Source organism: Oenanthe melanoleuca, chromosome 3 (genome assembly GCF_029582105.1).
Source record: "Oenanthe melanoleuca isolate GR-GAL-2019-014 chromosome 3, OMel1.0, whole genome shotgun sequence".
NCBI lineage: Eukaryota > Metazoa > Chordata > Aves > Passeriformes > Muscicapidae > Oenanthe > Oenanthe melanoleuca.
In genome coordinates, this window is record NC_079336.1 from 32,477,669 (window position 1) to 32,503,813 (window position 26,145).

Below are 26,145 nucleotides of genomic sequence, written 5' to 3' on the forward strand. Positions count from 1 at the left end.
ACCCAGCACACACAGATTTTGACACTAACACAAAGTTTTCCGTTTCTAGGTGTCATGTTTTTCTCTAAGAGATGAAAGAATAACAATAAAATGGCTGAAAAACTCATAACAAAACACACACTTATTTTCTGAACTCAAATGACAAAACAAATTGAACCAACAGTGTTTCAAAGAGCACAACAATCTGCTTTTTAGCTTTAGTCAACCAAACTGCCTTTGGGGTGTTTTATACAGCTTATGGTAGGAACTTGAAATGGAAAAGTAGACCAAATTCATCGTGGTTGTGGTACCTTGGCTACTTACACTGTAGTGACACTGCCAGATGCTATTCAGACCATTTCACATGAAGGCATAGCAGTCTTTAGATATTCACAATCACTCCTGATGACTATGTACTGAGAGCTTAATGGCAAGCCTCACAACAAAACAAAATCTTTTATTTAACCACTGGTCTTAACTGTTTTGGCAAAGGTAATGTTACTTGCTGTGTGAAGCAGGAGTGGCAGTCTTCCAAACCAGGATGACTGGTTTCAAGAGGGACTGCTTAGACTCTCCTTCCCCAAAAGTGCTGGTCTCAAAAGTAGTTTCTGCTGCAGTATAGAAGCATCAGTTTTAAGTCTCTCAGCATAGCAAAGCAATCCTTTAAAGAAACAGATTTCTTTCACCAGAACTGGCACACAAAATAAGACCATATGTCTAAGCTATAACATGCAAGATTTTTCCAAACACAGCTTATTTTTCTAGTAGGAAATGTAATTTACGTACACTGAATTTTAGGATTCGTTTACAAGATTCATGAGAAAAACTGGCTTCCTTATAGTATAGGAAAACCACTGCCACAGGGAGCAAGCTTTGGTACTGCAAAATCACTAGCCTTACTGGGGACACCAACCCAAATTAGTTAACATTTATCTGCTCTCACAGTGGCCAAGTAGCTGACTTTTCCAGAATAAAAAAGAAGAGGAATGGCACAATAAGGAGCTGCTGAAAGAGCATGACAGTAAACAGAGAAAAGCAGGCCAAACTGATGTGGCTGAAAGCAATGGGTATGGAAAAGTTAAGCAGAATGCCCAAGCAGATGGAAATGAAGAGCCAGCAAAGCACGTGAAACAGTAACAGGATTTATTTTCAAGGAATAACTGAAAGAGTTACTCAAAGGTAGGAGTCATGGACAAAATAGAGCGAGTCCAACCTGTGTAAGGCACACTAAGATCAAAGAACACACACGAATGCAAATGTGAAGGCTGAAGAAACGAAGCTCAAATGAATACAAGAAGGAAAAAACAGGTGCTGCAAGTAATTGTGCCAGAAGAGCTTTGGACTGCCGCAATCTGCTTCACACACACTGCACACACAAAGAACCTTACTTTGCTGTCTGTTCCTAATTATGCCTGGATGGAAAGCTCAAATCACACTGCAAAAGGCAACATTTCTTTTCCCAGGCAGGGGTGGGCAGCATTATCCCACTGGAAGCTCACAAGGATGAATCCAGAACCCCTGCCAGCTTTCAGCGGGAATTACAAATTGCACAATTTAGAGGGGAATATGAGGGTCTCTAAAACAAAGCAGGTACCCAAAACACATCAATGGGGAAAGCATCTCCCTGTCTGGCAAGTTTTTAAAGCTGGAATCTTTAAATTACTGTACTGAACTAGAACTATTTACTAGTCTTCTGTAAAATGAATGCTTTTATTTAAGGGCTTAAACTAGTATATTATTAGTAGTACTACACAAAACACTAAAAAATCCCTCCACTACATACTCTTAATTTCTTCCACATGTGGGAGAATGAACTGAGAGGCATTTAGAGATTTCTAACCTTTTACATTCTAAAGTAGGGACACAGGTTGTAAAAGGTGCATAAGCAACTCCAACAAAGATAATTAGAAAATTCTGAATCATGTGTACAGAATCCACATTCACCCTGTTATATGAACAGGCATATTCTTGACAAACTAGTTAGCTTCCTCCATAGGCGACATAATTCGCCAAAGAAACATCTTCTGGCACAAACAACAGAAGGAAAACACAATATTGAAGAAAAAGTAATTAAGTCCCAAAGGTTTGGGTTGTTACCTATGATATTATGGTATCTAATATTCGCCATTTCTCACGTGTCAGTGATAGCCACGTTTGTTACCTAAAAGTAGGTCAGGAGAACTTCTTGGCTAGGCTCATGTAGTTCTGCAGATCAGTAGATCTTGTACTAACAACTGTGTCAAGTTTGAATGCCTTCTCATTCTTTGCTATCAGTTACACTGTTAAAGAAATCTGCTAATTGGAAATGAACCAAATTTTGGTTCAAAACCAAAAACCAGTCAACCCACCTCCTGCTAAGAGGAATTTTTCATTACAGGAAATTCAGAAACCTTCAGAAATAAAACCTTTTTGCTTCTTTATGTGCTTCAGATGAAACCTTGAGTGAAAATACATAGCATTAGCAGAAGTCTGCAATAAAATTCCAGAGATTTCAGCATACCTTCTCTAACCTATTAGCACAAAACTTATCTAGACCATTATGTATGTTTTCACTTACTTTGGACAAATGCAAAACAATATTATGAAAGTCACCATTTCTTACTCTGTTTAAGAAACAGCACTTATTTCTTTCTGCTCTTTGCTTTCCATAAGCTTCCCAAACATTTGTACTGATTTTAGATCTATGGTCTGATTTTAGGGGTGGATTATTTAATAAAGGAATGGCAACATCCATAAATAATAATGCAGGCAGCTTGAATAAAATCCAAGTAAAAGAAAACACATCATTATATAAGTCTTCTTTTTCCTCCATCGTCACTCCACAAATCCAACCATATGTTGGGCTCTGAAACAGCTGACCAGAAATTGAGAATATCTGCTCAGGTTAGCATATTTGATAAATAGCTACCACTGGAGAGGGAGCAGGTATAGAGTGCTTTCTATTCTTTGATTTTTTAATTTTTTTTTTTCTTCTAAAGAGAGGAAGCCATTAAATTACATTCCAAGCTTTCTTCAAAATTAGGTAGAAAAGTCATGTCAACATCAGACAGTTTCAAGGGGCTGCAATTCAGATGTCCTATGTAGGCTTGTTCTTTGGGACAGATGTATATCAACTGAAAAAAACCCAAACTTGTTTCCCCCTTTGACATGAGCATTCAAAAAAACTGTTGTAGTTATAACTTCGTGGTTGTAATGAACTCACACAACACTAAATACTTTCCTGGCAGCTAAAGTCCCCATTAAAGCAATTATAAACTTTACATCCAAAGTATTTGATATAGAAAAAAATGTTGGCCTTGAGTTGATAGAATATCCATGAGAGAGATAAAACCACAGATGACAACACTAGTCCCTATTGGGTGGAAAAATGAAAAACAGAATAATTTCTTGGGTTAATTTCCTCTAGTAGCACCTAACCAGCACATATTTGGCACTTTGGCTGTATCAAAGTGAAAAGAGAAATGCTGTTTTTAACCAGATACTTTACAGTCCTACATAACTCATTGTATATTTAACCATCCAAACCACCCTTACCCATTTAAATTAGCATTCATTGTTCCCTAGAAGTCAGATTATCACTATTATTAATCAATTTGAACAAAGTCTTTTTAAATATACAGGGAAACAGTTACAGTTGGACATAACTTTAAGACAAAAAAATGCTTATAATGTAGCTATCCATGAAGTCCAAAAGCATTATATGCAGAGAGTTCATGACACAAAAGAGAATCATGCAGCTTGGATAGGCCTTAAGGAGGTCCACTGGTCCAGCCTTACTGAGAGCAGGTCCACCTGGGCCAGGATGCTCAGGGTCATCTCCAGGTGAGTACTAACTCTCCAAGGATGGAGATTCCACTTCTCTAGGCAGCCCCTCACTGAACTTGACTGTCCTCAATTTTTCCTTCTATTTTTCCTCAGAACTCCTTCAAATTTCCAACACTCAAACTTGTCTTCCTGGCCTCTGACCCTTTCACTGTGTCACCAGGTCACCCAGGTCTTTTCCTACAGGCCTTCTTTCCACTTGTTTCCCAGACTGATCTCTTGCACAGAGTTATTCCATCCTAACTATTCCATCCTGCCTTTATCTAAATTCATGACATTGCTGTCAGCCCATTTTTCCATTGTTTCTAGGTCACTCCAAAAAGCAGCCTGCCTTATAACATGTGCAATCTTCAGGCTTGCATAGTGCAGTCTCTCTCATTACACAGCTTATTCATACAGATGCTAAATTGTTCAGCCCATTATACTTTAACCACATTATTTCATTATCTGAAATAACAATTTTGCTCTACTTCCCAATGGAACAGAAATCATAAGTAGAGCATGAAAGTAGTGGTCTGAACTGAGCAGCTCTCGACATTGCTCTGAATCTCTTCTCATCCAAGTACAATTCAGAATGAACCATGTATAGTTTCTGTGATACCCATGTGAATTTTAACTTTCTCTTTGAAAGCTTTTCACATATTACTGAGATAAGTTTTCTTTCCTTATCTTCCTTAGGTGTGGCTGGCCTTCAGCCCCTATGGTCCTAGACAGGGTTTTCTGGATTGTGGGGCTTGTTTGTGTTTGGATTTGGATTTTGTTTCTAAATTCTGATTTTCAGAAATTGAAAGGATAAGTTTGCAATAATTCTTAAAAAATAAAAAAAAAAAAATTTGCAGAAATACTTTAAGATAATTGTAAGTATTTATTTTCACATTCTCATTTTAGAAAATGAGTAAGAGGTTCCAAGAAACCTCTTCTAACTTCAGCATTTTCTGGACAGAACACAGCAGTTAATTTGTTTCTCTGTTCAATGGGTGAATACTCTGCAAAAGAAAGCATAATAAATACCTGATAGTTACTAGCAGCTTTACTGTATTTATTTGAATTAAACTTTTTCATTTAGAGGCAAATTTTTGTAGTATCATCTAATGGTCTTCCACAAGAAACTGTCAGCTGGGGCTATGAAAAGTGGGAAGATTGATCTAACCTCATTTTCTCTAATTAACAACATTATGTTATCCATACTTTAATTTAAATTAATGTAAATTACTAATGGCTGAAAGACATCTCATGTTCTTTGCATTGTCCTAATTATAATTAATATTGCTTCTGAGTTAGATCATAGAAATATTTATAGCACAAACAGGATTTTTTTGTTTCAGCATTGCTGTTAGATAATTAGAGACAGACAATTTTTTCCCTTCGTACTTATATTGCGTTTACTCACATTATTTGACAAGTTAGGAAAATAATCTAAAGTCTGACTTTGTAAAAAAAGGACATTGCTGGAGGGATTTTTTTTTTACATCAATTCTGAGCCTTGAAGAGTTGGAAGTAAAAGAAAGGAAAAGAAAAAAGCCAGTGGACACAGAAGAAACATTAAAGTACACTGATTCTGAGAGGATTATCAAACCTACCAATATTGTATTGTTAAACAGCTCCAATTATCACAGTTCAACAATAATTCCCTACAGTATCTGTTAATGGATTAATATATTTTAAGGTAAAATTCCAGAAGGGATCATTTTCATCTGCATACAGAAAAGTAATTCAGACTACTATTTTTTTTAAACACTACAGATGGCAAGGAGTGTCAGCAAGGGAGAAGGGAGAGGGAGAGAGAGATGCCTCTCAGGGATGTTGCTTCAGCTCAGACTCTGCAGATATCTGGCAGAGCTCTGTGTCTGCTCTTGTCCAACACAGGACCAGCCCACATCAAGCCAGCACAGACAGTTGTGCCAGGCTGGATCACATGGAGGAAATCACAAACTCCATCCAAGCAGTTACATGAGCTACAGCCCTGCTGGATGTGCTAACAGAAGAATGCTTTTGGAAGATCAGTTCCTGTTGTCTAAGACAGCAGCAAAGTTATGCTGACAAAACTCTTCCTCCTGCAAGGCACACATCCCATCTCCATGAGATGGCTCCACCAACACAGCTGCATCAGCAGAGCCTCTGTTCAGCCATCCAAAAAATCACCGCCCATCCCTCCCCAAGAGAATCCTTAAGAGCTCTTCATATCACTGCCATTAAAAAAAAATAGGTCTGATTAAATAATTTTGGTCTGTATCTTGTTTCTGCTCAACAGCCTGTGCAAACCACACTTTAAACACACACACATACAAAAAAACCTGCTTCAATCTGGTCATGCATTTGCAACCAAATGAAATGGAAACTAATATATAATCCTAGTTAATGCAATACCACGTCTGAAATTAAGAGTGCCACCGACTCTCCCTTAGCAAAGGGAGTAACAACAATGTTACACGTCATTTTCTGAAGCAGAAAAGGGGAAATGGAACATCAGTCAGGACACTTTCCCAGCAGAACACACTTATACAACCTGTTCCAGCCCCTTGAATGAGGTGATTCTTGCATGCACTTCATCAGCTTTCTCTTCTAGAAATACAAGAAAACACCTAACTACTCTGACAGTAAAAACAACATTCTGGAAACCTTTCAGGCTGGTTTATTCTGTCCAGAAATGCTGAAGTACACCATCTGTATACTGCCTTGGTTTTCAAAACCCTGCTCCATATCCTACAAATGGATGCTTTACATTTTGTCAAAGATTAGTGTCTAACCATCAGAAATATTTACAGAACCACGTAAAAACAATTTTCCAGGTGATCATTTTAATATAGGACTTTCTAACTCTGGAACTTTTTTCCTAAGTATACACACGAGTGAACCAAAATAAAAGTCAGAGGATACATCACCAATACTAATAATATAAACACTGTTCTATGTTCTTTCCCATACTAGGAGAATTCATGGGAAAGCTGGCCTACAGATGGTCTTAAAAGCTATCAGGACATGGTTTACCTAAAAAGCTGGTTCTTTATTCTGTTCTGCAACTCCACACTTTGATAAAACAAGTTCTAAGATCCCTTTATGAATTTGTTTCATGGAGTTTGTGCCTTGAATGAGTATGCAGAAAAATGTATTAATGGAGGGCCTACTTTTTTTTTTTTTTTTTTAAACAGCAGAGTTTGGGAATTTAAATGCTGTATGTTCCTGCCAGCATGAGGAGCTGCAGACAGATTAGGATCCTGGCAGCAGGTCAGCAATGGTAGACCAGCCTTACTCACCCACCGAGCCCTAGATCAGATGCAACTGTTTGTATCTGAATTGGCACTGAGATAGCAAGACAGACTTTATAACATGGCACTACCAGCTTAACAGCATAAAGGTTGTTAGCCATTTAATTCTTTCTAATAGCTCCTATGAAACAGTACTTTATCAAGACATTAGACAGGAAGATAGCAATAGCCATCCAGCAGTAGTAAGAGATGCAGGAATTCAAGCACTTGATCACAGTACATCACTACACACATATGTTACTAGTAACTATGGACATTGGACCCCACCTAATTTTTAGAACACCAGTTAAAGTAAGCACAGCAGAAATACTTTCATCACTCTGACTCACAAACCCTATCTTATATTCATACAGAGCAAGCACTGCTCCCAAGTGAGAACATATTTGCTATATATAAGTGAAAAAAAGCAAAAGCATATTATACATAGGCAGGTCTACATGTCAATTTTTTCACTTTTTCATTATTACATCCTATGAACTCACGTGTTTCCATCAACTAGAGCCAACTATCTGTAGTAAGCAAGTCAGTAGCATTTTAGTTGCCTTTGCCAGTTTTAACACCTCACTCAGCTGGGGCAGATGACAGCTTCAAAGAGAAATGACAGGACATTCCCAGCAAAGTGCTGCCTGCATTTTGGTGCGTGTCAAATCTCACTGATCTTATTACAGGTGAAATTGTCTCACTTCCTTGTTATGAGACGGATGGTTGCTCAAGCAGAAACAAATCACAGTATAACAGCACTAACTTGAACCCCAGCAACATCATAAATTGTGTCTGATAAAAGTGAAATTTGTATAAAGGCTATAGTCCTCTCTTGCATGGATTTAAAGCACAACATACATCTAAAACATTTAAACATTTAATGTGTATATTTAAAACATAAAATATTTTTACTGCACTAAGACATGATGGAGCCTACAGAATTGCCTAAACCTTGATAACTAAAGGCTTTGAATCCCTTAATTCTTAAGGATACATATTAGGTACATGCATATTAGGTATTTTACTTGAACTGGAGGCAATCTTTTGAATTAAATTTCCTGGCTGTCACCACTCACTATATTTCACTCATGCTGTGGAACAGTCTTGGAGCACTTGAAGTGAATTCTTTTTGGATAAAAAGCAATTAGAATATAGGTTCCAGAAGTTCATCTAATATGCCTGAGGTGTAAACAGGCTTTTAGTTCATGGGATCAGATGACAGTTAGCTCAAAAGTACAAAAAAAAAACCTGCAAAAACCCCCAAAAAAAAAAAAAAAACCAAACAAAACCATTACAAATATTCTGCTCCCTACCAAAGAAAACAAACAAAAAAAAAAAATTTTTTTAATAGCTCCAAGCCTCAAAATCTCATTAAAAAGTCCTTAACATTGTATTTTGTGGGTGTCTGATATACAGATCTATGCCATTTGCTATTGAAAATACAGGCCATAAACCACAGCATTTACTACTTGCATACGGTTTGCAAATCTATACATGTGAGAACAACTTTAATTAAGATGTAAGAGATTGGCATGGAAACTATTCAAATATGACCACAGGCTACAGCAAGTGTTATGGTTCTCTCCAACAGAATAAAGAAAAACGTCACATTCTTTCATTACATACTTGTTAGATTTCCACTGACACGTTAACATAAGCAAGAATAACATGATTAAATTATTCTGAATTGTGCAGTCATAAGAATTGCTCATGACTCAGAACAACTGCAAATTGAAAAAAACAGCCTGCAACTCCAAGAGGAACTACAGCAACAGATTTTGGCTTTCTCCCTGAAGAAGTTGCTGATCAGTGGAGATTCTGACTCATGAAAGCCTTTTTTGTGCTATTTCTACTCTATTATCATTGATTAGGTCAAGTGCAGCCCCAGTATCTCTTCTTTATTGCCAGCCAAACTTTACAGTTTACCCATATCTCTTGTAATTCCATAGTCAGCAAACCTCTAGTAGATAAATTTCTGTAGATTGTAGAGCTCCAGCCTGTTTGAGGGTCTAGACCACAAGGAAAGTGGGCAATTAGCCAGTAAATGCTGTGAAGATTGTTTTACGTCTCTGAAGTAGACAGCACAGTCAGCAACCTTTCATTGCAATGGGACAAGCGTTTTAAGGAACTCAAAGGTAAAAGAATACAGGCATCCCTCTTTCCTCTAGGGTATAGGTCCACCAGGCTCCTTTTGATCTGGTTTCATTACATTCACACACATTGTAAGATTTTGAAGCTGTTCCTGCTTTGAGCAAAAAGCTGGACTAGATAAGCTCCAGGGGTCCCTTTCAACCTAAATTATTCCATGACTCTGAGTCTCAGTTTCTAGGCTACTATTAATGCATCCAGAAAACACTGAGAATCCAAGCAAAACCTAAGGCTGTAAAACAGCTTTAAGAGATGTACCTGGCATGGGAACAGCTGTGAGCTGAAAATAGACAGGAAAAAAAGAGAACAAAAGATTCCAAATATCAGAGAGAAATTCTAGCAAGACCCATTACCCCCTTTTTCAAGTGAGTGAAATCAGTTATGACAGCAAGACAGACCACATTTTGAACTCTTAACTACAGCAACCCATCTGTAGGCTGCTAGCCAGGAGAGTTTCAAGTTGCCATTGCTAGCTTTTGTATTATTTTATTTAGTAACAGAGGTAGTAGCTACTTTAATAATTCACTCAACTGGAGAGGAAGACAGCTTGACACAGTTTGCAGAGACTTTTAAAACCTTTCCTTTATGTCTCCTCTGCAGCACACTTGGGCTGGGGCTTGCAGTTTAATTTCCAAGCATCAAAACCTAAATGAGCTGAGTAAAAAAACAAAAACCTAGGGTACAGAAAAGAAAAGAAATAAAATCATCATAGCTTAGTTTCTCTGTACACCCAGCCAGAAGGTTCTCAATCTATGAAATTAATTTCTTTAAATGGTAATAGCATTGTTCACTTAGTAGTTATTAGAATTCCTTCAAATTACTATGAACAATTTTCCTTCAGAAACAGGCCCAGATGGCCTCCTCTCAGGCCAGAAAGAGCAGGATGGAATTAGAACTAGAGGGTTCTGATAGACCTTTTCCTCACAACAGCTACCTACACGAACAGAATGAACGTTTACCTAAGTATTTCCCCAGCTGCCCTAATAATTCTGTATTTCATTTACAGAAGTACTGATTTCAAAATCACACACACACACAAAATTCACACTTTCAAAATTCCACAAATAGCAGCAGGGGAACCAGAAACACAATAACTTCTTTCTTACAGTATTCCAAAACTTGCACAATATTGCTAAGAGACTCCTATTCAACAAAATGTGCAAGTTTGACATAGAGGTCATGCACATAGGCTATGTGTATGCAAACACTTCTTTCCTCCTGCTGCTGTTTTTATGAGAGGAATATAAACGTTTAGCCAAGTAAAGAAAATCTCTGACTGCAGCAGGTAGCAATAATAGTAATCACATTTAGACAAACTGCTCTTGTTCCTTGAGTACGTACAAGGTAAGTCTCTAGATCACAGTCCCCTGTTCTTATGATAGCCTTTAATCTCCTTCATTTCTGCTAGCAGAACAACATGACAGGATATAAACAATCCAGAAGATTACTGGAAAGTTTCAGAGATGATATGAGATTCTAGGTGAGCTAGTCAGGGGTGATGCAAAACTGGATTGCTTTTCACAAATTAGGAAGACCTGAATGGGGATACAATAATCAATGCCTTAGGTGTCGGTTAGGTGTAATGACCATGGACTAGAAGAGTTCAAGATCTAAGTGAACAGAAGAAAGCAAGCAGGAAATTATGCAATTCAGACAGCAAACAATACAGGCTGCAATGATTCAGGCTGGCAACAGACTGACTGGCTGGGAAGAAGCAGGTCTGTCAAAAAGGACATGGTGGACAGTAAACTGAGCAGGAGCCACTGGCGTGTACAGTCAAAGGCAGCCAATAGTATCCTGGGCTGTATCGGCGGCAGTATGGTATGACATGGGCTGAGGGAAATGATCATCCTGCTTACCTGGCACTCAGACTGCTGAGTCCAACTCTGAGCCCTAATATTGGAAAGGCATTGATAAACTGGAGCAAGTTCAGTAAAGGACCACCAAGATGATTTGGGCTGAAGCACATCCCCAGCTAGGGACCTAGGCTTTTTTAGCCTGGAAAAGAGAAACCTAACAGCAGCCTTCCAGCACCTCTGCTGAGGCTATCTAGAAGATAGATCCAGTCTTTCTACAGCAGTAGACAGGAGAAGGACAAGAGACAACAAGCACAAGATAAAAGAGAAGCTCAGACTAAATATAATGAAAAAAGACATTCCTCTTGACTACAAACACATACATAGGTAGCCCAGAGAAGATGTACAGTTTCCATCTTAGATATTTTCATGACCTGACAGGATACAACCCTAAGCAACCTGCTCTGTCTCCATATCTGACCCTGCCTTGAGTAGGAGGCTGGACTTCTGAGATACCCTTTGACAGGATGGTTTTACAATAACATTTCTCTCACATTTCCTGTGATATTACAACCTTCTTTCACTAAGCAGCATTCACAATCTTCACAGAAAAAAAGGGAAGATTTTAAGAAGCACCATAGCTTTTAGCAATAGAAAATAACTAATTCATGAATCTGGGAAAAAGCATTGGAAAGTGCCATTGAGACAGGCCAATTGCAGTGCAATAAGCATACACCAAAAAAAATTCCCCAAAATTAAACTAACATGCTTTGACAAAACATACTATACAGATTAAGTGTCAGAGCACTGACGAAATTGGGTAAGTTAAAACATTGAAAATGCTCATTAAAATACTCTCTTTGCAAGGTCCTTTGCACAGAAAACTATTAGAGGGGGAGTACTTTTGTTTTGAAGGTATTCTTTTAAAACCAAGAAATGCTGCTGTGATTACTTCAAAAGCTGCAGTCCCATATGCCACATCTAACAAAGCCACTCAATGGTTAATTTGCATTTTCCTTCAACTACTTATTTCAAGGCAGAGTAAACAGCAGCAAACACAATCTAGAGACGCTGAGGCTCTCTTTATGCTATGACTCAAAAGAAGTTTCCAGCCAAAACAGGTTCTGCTCCTGCAAACATTTATTTTGTGTTGGAAACAGAAATCCATTAGCCTATAACAACATATAATGTGAAGTGAAGAAAGGACAGGACAGGTAGGAAGAATTCCTATTCATACCACTTTCAACCTAGGCAGCATTTCTTAGTGCCAGTACAACACCCACAGCACCAAAATGAGATTAATGAGGATTTTACTATTATTGCTATTAATTAGATTTGCTAAGGATAACAGATTCAGGGAATGCAGAGCAGACTCACCAAAACACATCCAGCTTTGGATCCCTACAGCTGTATGTCTAACACTGCCCTATTGCTCTGTTCTCCACATGGCAGCTTCCCCTATGTAAAGTAATGAAGTGTAAGTAACAGGTCAGTACAAGATAAATCGGGCTTTTATGCATGTGCCACATTTCCTCATGGTAGCTGAAAGATTATTTCTTTGTATTTAAGTAAATAGATGCATGTAAGTATTTTCAGGGACAAAAAAAAATGCTTACCATGTATACTTTGAAAGTTGCACTGCTAGCAAGTTGGAGCATGGCCATACAAGCATTACCTTTCTGTAGCTACTTATATAATTATTTTCAGGATTAGATTCACAGATATTAATTCACTAGGCTTTCTGGTCACTGCTGAAATCCATAACAGAAAAAAGTAATCTACTTTTAATTAAGAAATTATTACCAAATAGGAGAGGATTAGGATATCATTCTATATTTTGTTGTGCAAATAGATTCATTTTGCTAACTGTTAAACTTTCATTGGGTTATCTTTCAAAGAAAATCTTATTTTCCTGGGTATTTGCACTACAGAACTGTGATTTCCAAGAATATTATAAGAATTCATACCTAAAGAAAATGTATGCAGCTCCTTCGATTTAGAAGACATATACAAATATTTGTTTTAGCACATTTTAGGAAAGAACCAAAAAAAATTTAAAATATATCTTTGACAGTAATAGTTGCAGCATACGAGGTGGTTTTATTTAGCCTTTATACACAACTTCTATGCCAGACAATTTCTCTAGGGAATTGAAATCAAACAACTTTGGGAGAACAGTGGGTGTCAGATTTGTATTACCTCTATCTATTCAATAGCTATCAAAATCAGACAGCTAAATATACCCTTGGAAAGTCAGCCTTCATTCACATCATAACATGCATTTAAGTCCTGGAGCCATGAACTCTAGCTTGCTAAAGAAGTGAAATTTCACTGGGTTAAAAACTATGGAATAGTGCCTAGCTGGAGGTTAAAATACCTTTTCTTGCAGAATTATTGACCTGAAGCATTCAGGTGACAAATACTGAACACTTTCTCACCTCCTCTCCCCATTCAGCTGGAATGGAGGCAACCCTCCGAATGCTGCCCAGGACCAGGAGACTTAGAGGAGGCAGCCAAGGGTCAGCTACCACTTCATCTAATTGGAACTAATCTGCATGTGGCACAGCATGGCCTGAAGCCAGGAGCAGGTTTAACTACACAGATGGATGAGTTCTTCCTGACTATTCAGATCTTCATTTGCCCCCCCACACCCCCTTCCAGTATTCAGTACAGGCCATGATTTGTAGTCCTGTCTAATGGATTTTCATGGATCTAGGAAACTATGTTCAGGAGACTGCATATCCATTAATACCCTCTCTACTTTTAGTTGTAATACAGCTGAAGGTAAAAGGACATGGATAAAATATGTCAGAACTATACAGATTCAACACGGGTCTACTTAGATAAGCTTTTAAAGAACTATCAGCTTGCTGACTGACTACAGCAAAAACTAGAAGATGATTCCCCCCACCAAGGAAAGAAATTGTACATAGAAACTAGATTATAACAGTATAAAGACAACTTTGTAAACATTACCTAAAAAGACTAATTATACAAGACCAAGTACTTCCTACTAGCTTTTAATCCTGAACACTCCTTAAATGCTGTTTGCCTATTCAGATGAGAAAACTAGATGACTAAGATTTAATATTCTTAGTGCATGACCTAGTTTCCAGTCCAGTGCCCAATCTACTACAATATTTTGTCTCTCTTGATGAAGCAGAGCTCACTAATTAAGGGGGGAAAATGTGTGTACTCATACGCATTACATAGTTCTGAAGTAAGACAAAGAAAGCTTTTCAAGATTTGTCAAGTGTATCTTGAAGCAAACCAGAAAGAGTGCCTATCAGCCACATCCCCTGTTTAAACTGCTGGTGGTACATTATGAAAACTAGATGATGTTTTCCTATATTCATCTAATCTTCTTACCTGTGTTTTATCCACTATTCCTTACTGACAAATAGTTAGAGGACTTGGTAACTATAAAAATCAAAAGAAAGTTACCTCTTGCCATAAATGACACAAAGTTTAGAAAATAATGTTGGTTTGAAGGATGAGTGTCTTTATCCTTTAGAAATACTTCTTTTCCCAAGAATTACACCTCAAAAGAAAGCACTCACTTTTAACTTCCTACTTGGAGTTTATCCCTCCAAGAAGCACAAGAACTCAGTACCACAAACAGCCTGGCAGGAGCTCAGAGGCTCCAGTTTCACACAGACTCCTGACCTGGAACACTTTTGCTCTTATGGCAAACACAACAGCAGTGGCTATAAGACAGAGCCACACTGGTTATCTTTCCCCTGGTGAGATGCAAAGTGAGATGCTCTACTTTTTCTGAGCTTAAGGTTTTCCTCTCAAGCAGCTGCTGAGGAAGAGTGCTGCAAGCTCTCTTGGTACTGCAGTACACAGTAAGACATCTTTTCTGATGCCTCTTTACACACACTCACCCAGATCCACTTATATATCCCCACCTATAATAGATTAATTTAGTTCAACCACTGTGTTGTACTAAGTGTAATAATTTGCATGCTCTATTGGAATTATAAACCATAACCCAGAATTAGCCAGCTATTTTTTTACCTGACCCTCAACTGACCTAAAAACAAAAAAACAAAAAAAAAAAAAAAAACAAAAAAACAAAAAAAAAAAAAACAAAAAAAAAAAAAAAAAAAAAACAAACAAAAACAAAAAACCAAAAAAAAACAAAAACAAAAAACCAAAAAAAAAACAAAACAAAACAAAAAAAAACAAAACAAAACAAAAAAAAAACCAACCAGGCAGAAGCCAAATCCTCTATTACATGAATAAGAGCAATGCTTTATCCAGACTTCATTTACAGAAAGCAATGCAGTTGGTAAGCCTCAACCTCAGAGAACTTGTCATGAACTCGTCTTAACAAACAGCAACAACATAAAAACAGACAAACCACACTGATTTTATGCTCTCCCAAGACTATAGTAAGTCAAATTTGCATCACTGAATTTCAAAACACTCCTGGGACAGAGGCAACTTGAAATGTACTGAGATGATGTCTTGGAATTGAAAACAATTGTCCCACATGAGCTCCAGACAAAAGCAAGGTAAGAATTTCAGAGAAACCTTTGGAATTAACATGTCAAGCAGACACCTAAAACATGATCTGAGGAAGACTGGACAGAGATATGAAAAAACTGCTGCAAGATCCCACTCCTGCAGAAGGTGCAAGAGCTTGAATCCAAATCCCCTAAAAGAAGGCTCTTCATTCTTCCCCAGCCTTTTCTCCTAGGACATGACTTTTAAAACTGACTTATACCTGGGCAAAACCAAGGCTATGCAAACCTAAGGACCTTAGGTAATTACTCCAATAACTGCTACACCACAAAATGTAAATTTTGAAATTAATATTCACAATTTTTCCATTTTCCTGTAAATAGCAACAGATAAATTTACCTTTTAGTAGTAGAGATTCAAGTAAAAATCAAACCACCATTAAGTGCTTTGGCAAATTCAGTTATTCATTTTACTTGGATAATACTATGTTCTTCTTTTCTGACTTTTATCTGTAACTATTGAAATCTTTTTTACTATTTAAGTAAAGAGGCTTTACTGTCTCTTTTGTAAATACATCCCACACACATAAATCTGCTTTGTAAAGTCAGGTATCTGGAGGATGAAATCCAGTAAGTCAGCTAGACACCAGTACCATAAATGTTGTAGCATGCTCCATAATCATCACTAAGCACTCCCTTCCAGGACAGATTTAAGACAAAGAAAGCCAGAATTATTTTTGCCTTTTTGGAAAAAGGGATTATGTATTTCAAAATAATTCTTGCTCTTCTCATGCAGAGCAGTACTATCTAAACTCCATGCCAAAAGAAAATTTAAAAGGGTATCATTCAAAAGGGACAAGAGGAAGAAAACTAAACTGTGATGTCCAATCTGAACAGGATTCCAAAATTATTTCATACCTCATAGTACCTACTCTATTCCAAAGATAAACACAATTCATTAATAAGATAGATGAATCTAAAATACTAACAGAAGACTCAAGACTGCATCTATTTAAGCAAAGTTACATTGAACCAAAGGTGTTTTCAATTTTTCAAACCACTTCTAATTATAAGAGGGATAGGAAGAAGAACTGATATAGAAGAAGTGATATAGTTTTAGTATTAGACTGGTTTTTGAGGGGAAAAAATTTTGTAAGCCAGAAGTGGGTAACAGCTGCTACTCAAACAAAGTAAGTAAAAACCTAAGCATAAACACGCAATGATAAAAATTTATGGTTGCTCTGTGCCTCATTTATATCTTAGGATTGACAAATTTGCTCTGAGTTCCCACACCAGACAACTACACCTTGACATATTTCCACATCTTTGGCTGAAAGTCAGAAGTACTCAGATCATAAGAGCTTTCTTTTCTTTACTTCTGTATTATATGTTCTTTATGTATATAAAAGTGCGTACTCCATACTTCCTCTGCTTCCTCTATATTGTAAACAAATTCAGGTCCTGCTCAGAGTATTGTGTTTCACAGAGGAATAGGCACTAACAGTATTCAAGTAAATTACGAACACAGACTTCAACAGAAAGTACACAGTGCCTTGCAAGAAGTGCCTCCAGGGCACCCCGTGACCTTCTAAGGCAGGATTTTTGCTTCCGGAATTATGCAACAAATTACATTAGCAAAGCTTAAGACTAAAACATGTTTCCTTATGCATGCAATGCGGGGGTTGTTTTTCATTAACTCCTAAAATAAACTACACCAAGGAATATGCATAAGTAATTCTCAGACAAAATTAGAGACTTGTTTTTAATAGAAACAAATTTAGCTCTCAGCAGCATTTTTTTTCACTGAAATCACCCAAAGATTTGGACTATTAAAGTCTTCTTAATTAAGCATAAAATGAGATACTATAATATTCATCACTAAACAAATTAGTCAGATTAGCCAAAACCACTTACCTTGCAAACTATGAATATTTCAGCACTTCTTTCATTCTACACTAGCTACTAGGAAACAAGCTTTAGAAATCCGTGGAGGTTAAAGGAGCTCAAACTCTCCAAGTGACAATGGGTTGGTTTTTCAGGTATTTTTAATGATTAATGCACAGTTAATTTCATGGCAGTTTTGCAGCAGCTTCCCCTCTTGAACCTTCTACCATTCATTCATTCTTAGCTTACACTACTAAAACTGGTATTAGAATCTTGGGTCTTTCCATAATACTTTCTACTCAAATTTATCATCCTCATAAAAATCATGAGCTTATTTGTGAGTATGGTCAGCCCTGTGGCTGGGAGATCCCATCAGTTCCAGCTCTTGGAGCTGTAATGTGTGTGACACTGACAGTGCATTGAGGAAACCTTAAAATTCCTACTATCATGCTGCACATCACTAAATCAAGAAAATTAGTCATAATGACAACCCAACACATAATTACACAGCAATTTTCTTATTTCTCTGGAAGCATATAATTTCATTCTAGAAAAAAAAAAAAAAGAAAAATTTCTAAAATGCAAATTCATGGAGATTCAGTATCAATACGCCTAACAGCAATCATTTACTTTTCAATTGAAGGTATAAATTTGCTACTGAGGGGAGAAAGGGTAAGGTAAAGAAAAGAGTGACTGACATAGCAGCTTGATCTATGCAGGCTGCATAGGGTAAACAGTAATAAAAATTATTCCATTTATTTTGACAAATTTTAAAGTATCTATTAGATGGTCTCCCCTATCTTCTTTGACTTCATCCATTACTTCGATTTTTTTATGATGACAAGACATATAACACAATCCACAGAGAGCTTGCACAGCTGCAATTTCAGATCCACAAGTCACTTCACAGGTTTCTGACTAGGACACCAACAATAAATAACACTTCTTAATGTATCAGTTGGGTAAGGTAGATTTCTCATAACTGCAAGCCCTTCTAGAAAGCAGTGCTGTCGACTGTGTATGACACTCTTCTCCCAGAATGGTACGGCAGAACACTCTAGTGTCAAGACAAATTCATCCTCTTCCTCTGAATAGAAACCATCAGCATCTTAATTTAAATATCTGAATTCCTACATCAGGTAAAACACTCGGAAGCACCAAAGCCTTTCCCCAGTGTCCTGCAGTTTCATGCATGGCCTTGCTACTTCTCCTGGTCCATGGGGAAGTTTGTTCCAAGTCCCACCTATCCTAGGTTGCAGGTACATGGTTGCTGAGTCATGTTTGCCTGCAGTTTCCTATACAAAATTTTGGCTACCATAAATTACAAATTGGCAATCCTACCCACATTCTATTGCCTTTTTCCTATACCAGATTTAGCTTTTTGGTGTTATGTTAAACCAGACAATAGAGATAACTTCTGTTAAACTATCCCCAGTCACGGGCGAGGCCTGGTCTGGGCACAAAGTGCAGAGAAAGCATCTCCATGAATGACAAAGAACATTCAAACAAAGTTTAACTAATTGCCTACTACCAACCTACTACCTACTATTATTGTATAACCAATCTCATTAGACTATTAACCAATAGTGCCATTTCTGTTCTTTTCTGCTTTTTCCCTGCTAGTCCTTCAGCCATGATGGGCCACAAAGCAACCTCCATGCATTTTCTCCAGCCAGGGCAGCACAAATGACACCTTACAAGAGCTCTCAAGCCACTTCCTACTGTGACTGAAATACCAGGATCACATCCTCCACTAAATGATGCTTTTGAAGCTCCTTCAAAACAGCTGTTTCACTAAAAATTCTCAACTATAAACTGGAAAACTTAATGAAGGACCTAATTGAAGGGTATTAATACTCTCTTTCAGACTTCCAGAGCCCGGAGCAAGGAGACCTTTGGTATAAAATTCTGCATCAATCCCTGCAGGCGTGGGCAGCAGCAGCCAGAAGCAAGTCATGAATGAAATACAGAGCCCATCCGAGCAGCAAGGAAGGAAAGCATGACAAAGCAAAGATAGCACATTTTAACCTCTGGTCATGGGTTAATAAGAAACATTGCTATCACACACAGTTCTCTTCCTCCTCTCCTCCACAAGGCGAGCAGGCCTGGGGGAGAGAACCTTGTGCCTTCTACAGCTGCAACTTGTATTTTTTTCAGCAACAGCTCGACACAAGAAACCGGTTCAGCAAAACTGGATGTATAAAGTGCAGAATGCAAAGTTAAGAACTTCTCTACTCCAAGATACTCTCTGCAGTTTATTCTACTTAGACAGAAGTAAAATTTTGCAGTGAACTCTACTTCTATTTATTGTAAGTATCCATAAGTAAGATTAAAAAAAAAAACACTCAAGTACTCTGGCCAGCATCTCTATAAAACCTACTCTTGAAAGGCACATTTAACCCAATTTAAATACAGAGGTCCTGCTTACAAGGTGTTCTGTGCTGGCATTATTCAAACAGCATTTATAACCAATCGCCATAGGATTCTTCAATCAAAAGTAAAAGGCCAATCTTCTATTCAACTACTGAAGTTCATAAGAAAATTACACAACTGAAAAGCACTTTTAATGCCTGAAGCAGCTTTGCAGCAAAACAGTTCCAGGTTTCAGCTTCCTATGACAACTTATACCACTATTCAGTTGCTATTACTGCTATTTAGCTTACTGCATAACTTCTCCTTCATTTTATTTGCTTTTAATTCAAGTCACAGAACTTTGTCCTCAACTTGCTGTCTCAGCACTCTGTTTCATAACTGCAAGCAAAGAACTGGAGGCCAGCAGGAAGAAAAGAACATAACACCAACCACAGCACCTTACCTACTAGGTCAGGAGCAAAGTATTGGAGGCAATGAACACTGATTTTTTCATTACTTTTTCCTTATTAATAGTATGCAGGACAACCCGCCTTAAAATAAGAAAGGTGGAAAAAAAGCAAAGAATTGATTTTTAAAGCCCCACCACACATACTAAATATAAAAGCAGTCATACAAAAGCTATCCTTCATGACTCCCTCACACCTCAACAAAGGTAAACACAGGATGGAAGAATACACTGCCAGTGTGCCCAACTCCTCATTCAGCCCTGTGGTACCCACCAGTGAGACACTGTCAAGTCCACACCATTACCCAAATTCCAAGCAAACAAGGTGGCTGCAGTTCTGCCAGTCTGCAACTTACAATCCTGATTGCTAAAGAGTAAACAGTTCTTTATGAGCCAACCTCACACTTGAAGAGCCTCCTGGTTTAGGTTGCCATTCCAGAGAACAGCAACTAGTGTCAAAGATCACAATAAGAGATGAAAAACATAATGCTTGTCAAGCACATGGGCAAAATTGATAGAAGTTCAGTCTAAAATGCTTCAAAGACCAGACTTATCCACTTTTTGTGCTAGCACAACCACTATACCATGTACCCTTATCAAAGACCTGGAAAATCATGTGGTTAACCCTATCAAGATCAGAATTGCTCTGCTATGTGATCTGGCAGGGATAAGAACCAGGAACTGTTACTGCTAAAATCTTCAAAGTTTTAAAGGGCAAAAAGTTAAAGGAAGTAGAAGACAGTAAGAGTGATCAGCAACTACACTAAAAAGAATTCCTCAAATTATACCTTCACTTTCACATGGAGCTGACAATCTTCTCATCTAAAAAACATTCTCATACCTACCACCACTTAAAATTAAATAATCCCTTGCAATATGAAGTAACTTCCAGAAAAAAAAAATCTTACAAATTAATTATGAATTATACATAATTCTAAATACGCAATTTAAAGAAGTGTTTTCCTCCTCCATCCCCAATGGCATCAGCTTCCTTCCAAATTAGCAGCCTACAGGTAAGGCAAAATTCATTTAGCACTGGCCACTCCAGAGGACCCACCCACCAAAAGCACACACAAATTTAAGATGTGAAAATAGAAACATCATCAATAGGAGGAAAAATAGTCTCCTATTGCTTGGTATTTGATAAATGAATAGATTTATTTAAAGGGTGTTCTTCAACGCCTCTCTATTTTACCCATCAGACAGAGAAAATCTCCCTGGAACACCTCTGATTTTTTACCAAGGTTTGCGTTTTCTGAGACCTGCTGTTGTCAAAATCATAAAGCCTTTTTTATATGTCACCCAATAAAATCACAGGTTTATATTTTCTCAAAATCAAATTTGCTTTTAGAGAGGCAACTAGTTGCGTGCAGATAGAATTTATTCTATCTGTATTTCACAAGCATTCTCATCCCACTATCTGAAATTTGGAGCAAAATGGGAAGCCCATGAGTCTCTCTAAGAAGTTTACAACTGATTTGTAGTAAAACAGTACACTTGGCATGAGTAAACTGATAGGCTAAACATATGTTCATATCTTAATGACCCTCTAATCACCTGCTCATTTCCTCAGCCTGGAATTGATTATTCACCAGAGGCACTTTCACTCCTCTGCCTCTCCTGAGGCTTCAGCTGAGCCACTGTTAGAAATAAGACAGTGGGATGAATGGACCTTTGCTATGTTCCAGTACAGTCCTTTTAAGGTAAATCCCATAGTAAGTCAATGCACTGACAATCAACTCCAGCCAGCCTCCAGGTGGGATGGACACTGAGTACTCACAGATATTCAGCAGCCCTATTAGACAGTCTGTTCTGAAATTCTCCAGGGCTTTAGTGCAACTTGAATAAACAGAAAGAAAAAAAAAAAAAAGGGGGCCAACAATTTACAAGCACATTATACTCAGCAACGACAACAGCAGTCACTCAGTAGAGGAGTTAAAACTAGGCATCTGGGGAGGAGAAAGAGCCCTCTAGCACTTAGATTTAATAGAGTCACTTATTTACTGCTCAGAGAATTGCTCTGTAAGAACATAAAAGCAGTCTGGAACCAAAGCATTTCTCCAACGGCAAAGTTTCTCAATCAGGGAAGAGTTTACACTTGGCAACTAACATAAGCTATTGGGAAAGTTTTGTATTGAAATGCATGTTCCTGTATCTTCACACCAAGATTCCGAAAATAAGCAGCTTACAGCAAAATGTGATTTGCTTAAATATTAAAAGGAAAAAAATTCAAGATGAAACTGCAGTTAAATTGTTTGCATGCTTTGAAATTGTAAACTTTTCCACTGAATAAAGCATAAATGAGATTTACAGTAGGGAAAGAGCAAATTACTTCCACACTTCTGTAGCTCATCAGCTTAAAGAGCCTACAACTCCTAGCCAAATCTATTTCAGTGAAAAGAAGTGAAACTGTGTTTGTTTTCCTTGTAATTGTTATTTACAATGTATTTGGTTGCCTGAGGGGAAAAAGACAGACAATTACCATAAAGGTTCTAAACACACTTTTAAACGCTAACAGCCTCAAATTTCAGAACAATTAACTGAATTACAACTATTGTCCATAGCCTTGGACACACATCCTCAAGTAATTAAATTCAGTCTGTTACAAGCCACGGTTTGTCATGACTTTTAATGTATCATTGCTGCTGAGATGGCACAAACCACTCATGCTTTAGCAGGAGTGGGGAGGGAAGGGTAGGGGAGCAAATCACAAAACCACCGAACATTTTTAACTTAACTTTTTCCCACTGAAGGTTAGACATGTTTGTGAATTACTAACATAGACAAACATAAAAGTTTTACCTGCTTGCCAGGGTATCTGTCTTAAGAGACCCTGAAAATGTCATTTGCCTTGTTTTTCTACAAGGTAGATACCACTATTTAGTACTTACAGCCTACTTTTGCCATAAATGTGCAAATAGGCCTTTTAAAACTGGCACCATATCCAAAAGAAAGTGCTGATCCTGAGAAATTGCAACTCCTTGGCAGGGTCAAGATAACAGAAGGTTCTGGCACTTTGCAGTACTGCAAGAAACCCCTGTACTTTAGAATCATTAAAGGAGATACCTTATCTACTTTGAATTGTTAAACAACCTAATGCTTGTTTAACAGCCTTGACAATAGAAAGTGAACTGGGAGTAGCAGCTTCCACACGTGCAGGCAGGTCACAAGCTATCAAACTGGAAACCATGTGGGCAGTCCTCAACATATCTGAATTTAGTGCACCAAAACAGAATCAAATATGTACATATTAGAGTGTGGGTGTACATACACATATTAGGGTGTAGCACATCCACACCCACAAAAACATCACCTGTCTCAGTCAGAAAACAGGAGTACATATCCCTTTACCAGATCAGGACCAGACTTTTCCCACAGGCACAAAGGCCAGATTTTTCAGCTGAGCATTTCTAACATCAAATTCTGTTCACTGGGTGGATGTGGCTGGTGATGAACAACTATCTTTTCCTGCTTCTCTGCTTTACAGTACACATGTGCTATACCACACCTGAGAGAGTATGAAAGAATAAAGCCTAACCCAGAAAGAGCACGGTGCTAACCCACCAAGGCTGTCAGTCTGATGTTCACACAGGCCATTTGCTTAAGAGCTGGACTTGATAATCCTTGTGGGTCACCTCCAACTCAGAATATTCTGTAACTCTTGTCTCCTGTAATTTAAAATCAAGCAAAACCCTTCCTCTTTAGCACCTCATCTGTGACAAGCCATCCTTACTGTACACTGTTCAGAGGCAAGAGGTATGGTGTGGGAGGGGAAAACCTCTGCAATGAGCCTGCCTCTGACTGCCCTTTAGTCAGTGCATTTTAGAACAGGCCCCTTTTCATTTCTTTAAACAAGGTGAGTTTTCTGTTGGGTTGGTCTTCCTGGTTATGCTGAATCACACTTTTTCCATGAATACTACAGCTGCTTAAATGCAAACCCAAGCAAAACAGCCTCTCCTTGGTTTCTTCTTGGGAGTTTTATATTTTGGTAAATTTTCCTTTAACCTGACCTCAGGAGACCTTCTCAGGCCTACATACAGACTTAAGACAGCCTCTAAGGAAACTTTGTAGTCAAGCACCAAGACTAATAAAAGCACTATTCATCTAACTAATACATGCAGCTTTTAGTGATGAGTCAACCTGTCCACTAAAACTAGAGACACAGTTTGTCAATTTATCCGACTCAGCAATAAGCAAAATGACTGCATATACATCCTAATGCAGAGGAACAAGTCAGAGCACCATTCTAGTTAATGTGCAAGGTGAAAATTGGAGGGTCTGACTAAAGCTTGATGTGCCTGGTGTGGTTTAGTATCTTTACCCATTCTTCATTTTGGCAGCAAATTCAGGGCTCATCATGTCAATTTCATTATTTTACTAGTTGAACTTTGCATCTTTACCAAGGCAGTTGTGCAAACACTTCTCTACTCAGCTTTATGTTTCCCAGATTAATTTTAAACGTTTAGAAAGTTTGATCAAGCTGAATTACCATTCTTAAGCAAACTGGAAATGCGTCAAAAAGGCTTTGCTGTGCTATGGCATCTCTTAGAAAAGCTGACTGCATTCACCGATGCAGAGCGGGGAGGAAACTGCAGCCGCATTTCAGAGATCCAGGAGGAATAGTGGAGATAAACACATTTTCCACCTAGCCAGAGGAGAAAACGCAGGACGGAGCCAACAACCACTTCAGCCCGCAGGAAGCGAGGTGGGGCATCCGTGGAAAAGAGGACTGGAAAAGCAGGAGGGTACCGGGAAAGCAGAAGCACGGCAGCAGGAACTCGCATCACAGCGGCGTAACTTCGAGCAGCAGCATCCTCCTGCCCGTGCTGCCGCCGCAGCTCCTCTCCCGGGCGGCACCGGGCACGGCTCCCGGCGCGGCCCGGCGGGCAGGGCGCGGGCCGCCCCCGGCCGCCGAAGGAAGAGGAAGCGGCGCCGGGCCCGCAGGAAGTGCGGCTGCCCCGCGCCCGCCGCCCCCGGCCCGGCGGCCGCTGGGCCGTGACAGGTGGCGGCGGCCCCGGCTCCGCGGGCAGCGCCCGGCAGCACCGTCCGCCGCCCGCGGGGCCGCGGCGAGGGCTCCGCCAGCCGCCCTCCTCGCCCCGCGGCGCACCTGCCCTGCCGCCCCTACCTTGTTGAGGTGCGGGTCGCGGAGCACCTCGTAGCCCCTCTTCATGGTGAGCTGCAGGGGCCGGGCGGCGTCCCGCCTCTTCTCGTCTCCCTTGCCCTGCATGCTGCGGCGCGGCGGGGCTGACTGCCGTCAGGTCGCTGCGGGAGCCGGGCGAAGTGCCGGTTGCTCCTCCTGCCGAGGTGACCGCCCGGCGGGGTGGGATGATCCTACCGGGAGAGAGGGAGGGGGCAGAGCCGCGGCGAGGCTCCGCCGCCGCGGGAGGGGGTCACCGGGGCGCCGCTGAGTCACCGGCGGCTCCGCCGCGGCCGCCCAGGTGCGAGGGGCGGCGGGGCTGCGGAGCCCAGCCCTGCCCTGCGGTCTGGCGCGGCGGAGAGGCGGCCCGCCGGAGCAGGCCGGTCGGGGATCACCTGCTGCGGGGACTCTGCCTCGCCACGCTGCGTTCGGCACCGGGGCTGGCGAGCCCCTCGGCCGAGAGCCCGCGGCCCGGCTGAGCCCCTGGCACGGCCGCACGCAGAGCCGAGCCTCCGCCTGAGTCACGTTCGAGTTTCACTTTCCTTCTGCGATTTAAATGGCCATGACATCCAATCTTTCCCGAAGGGGCCGGGCCGCATAGCTTCGTGCAGTCAGGAGCACATGTTTGATGTAATTAGCTGTGGGGTGGCTTCAGCTGCGGTGGTCGGGGTTACGCCTGGTCCGGATGGAGAGCACTGGGGCAGAGCAGGTGTTTAGCTGGTTTGTACCACTAGCCCTGACGTTTGCTTGCAGTATCTTCTGAAATTCTTTGCATGCAATCCTTTGTGTACTCTATAACTGTGGCTTTATGCCTCTAAATTCATGTATGTAAGCAAAAATAATT

General features: G+C 39.5%; 1 protein-coding gene across 2 annotated transcripts in view; it reads right to left on the bottom strand.

Moving 5' to 3' along the window:
* ME1 (malic enzyme 1) overlaps positions 1–25,821 on the bottom strand; it is a 149,240-nt gene extending 123,419 nt beyond the window's left edge. The window contains exon 1 of one of the 2 annotated variants that reach the window (XM_056488511.1): positions 25,290–25,821. In XM_056488511.1, coding sequence (XP_056344486.1) covers positions 25,290–25,391 — 102 coding nt within the window. In that variant the 5' untranslated portion in view covers positions 25,392–25,821. The other variant, XM_056488512.1, reaches the window with a different exon arrangement.
* Between the last annotated feature and the right edge of the window lie 324 nt (positions 25,822–26,145).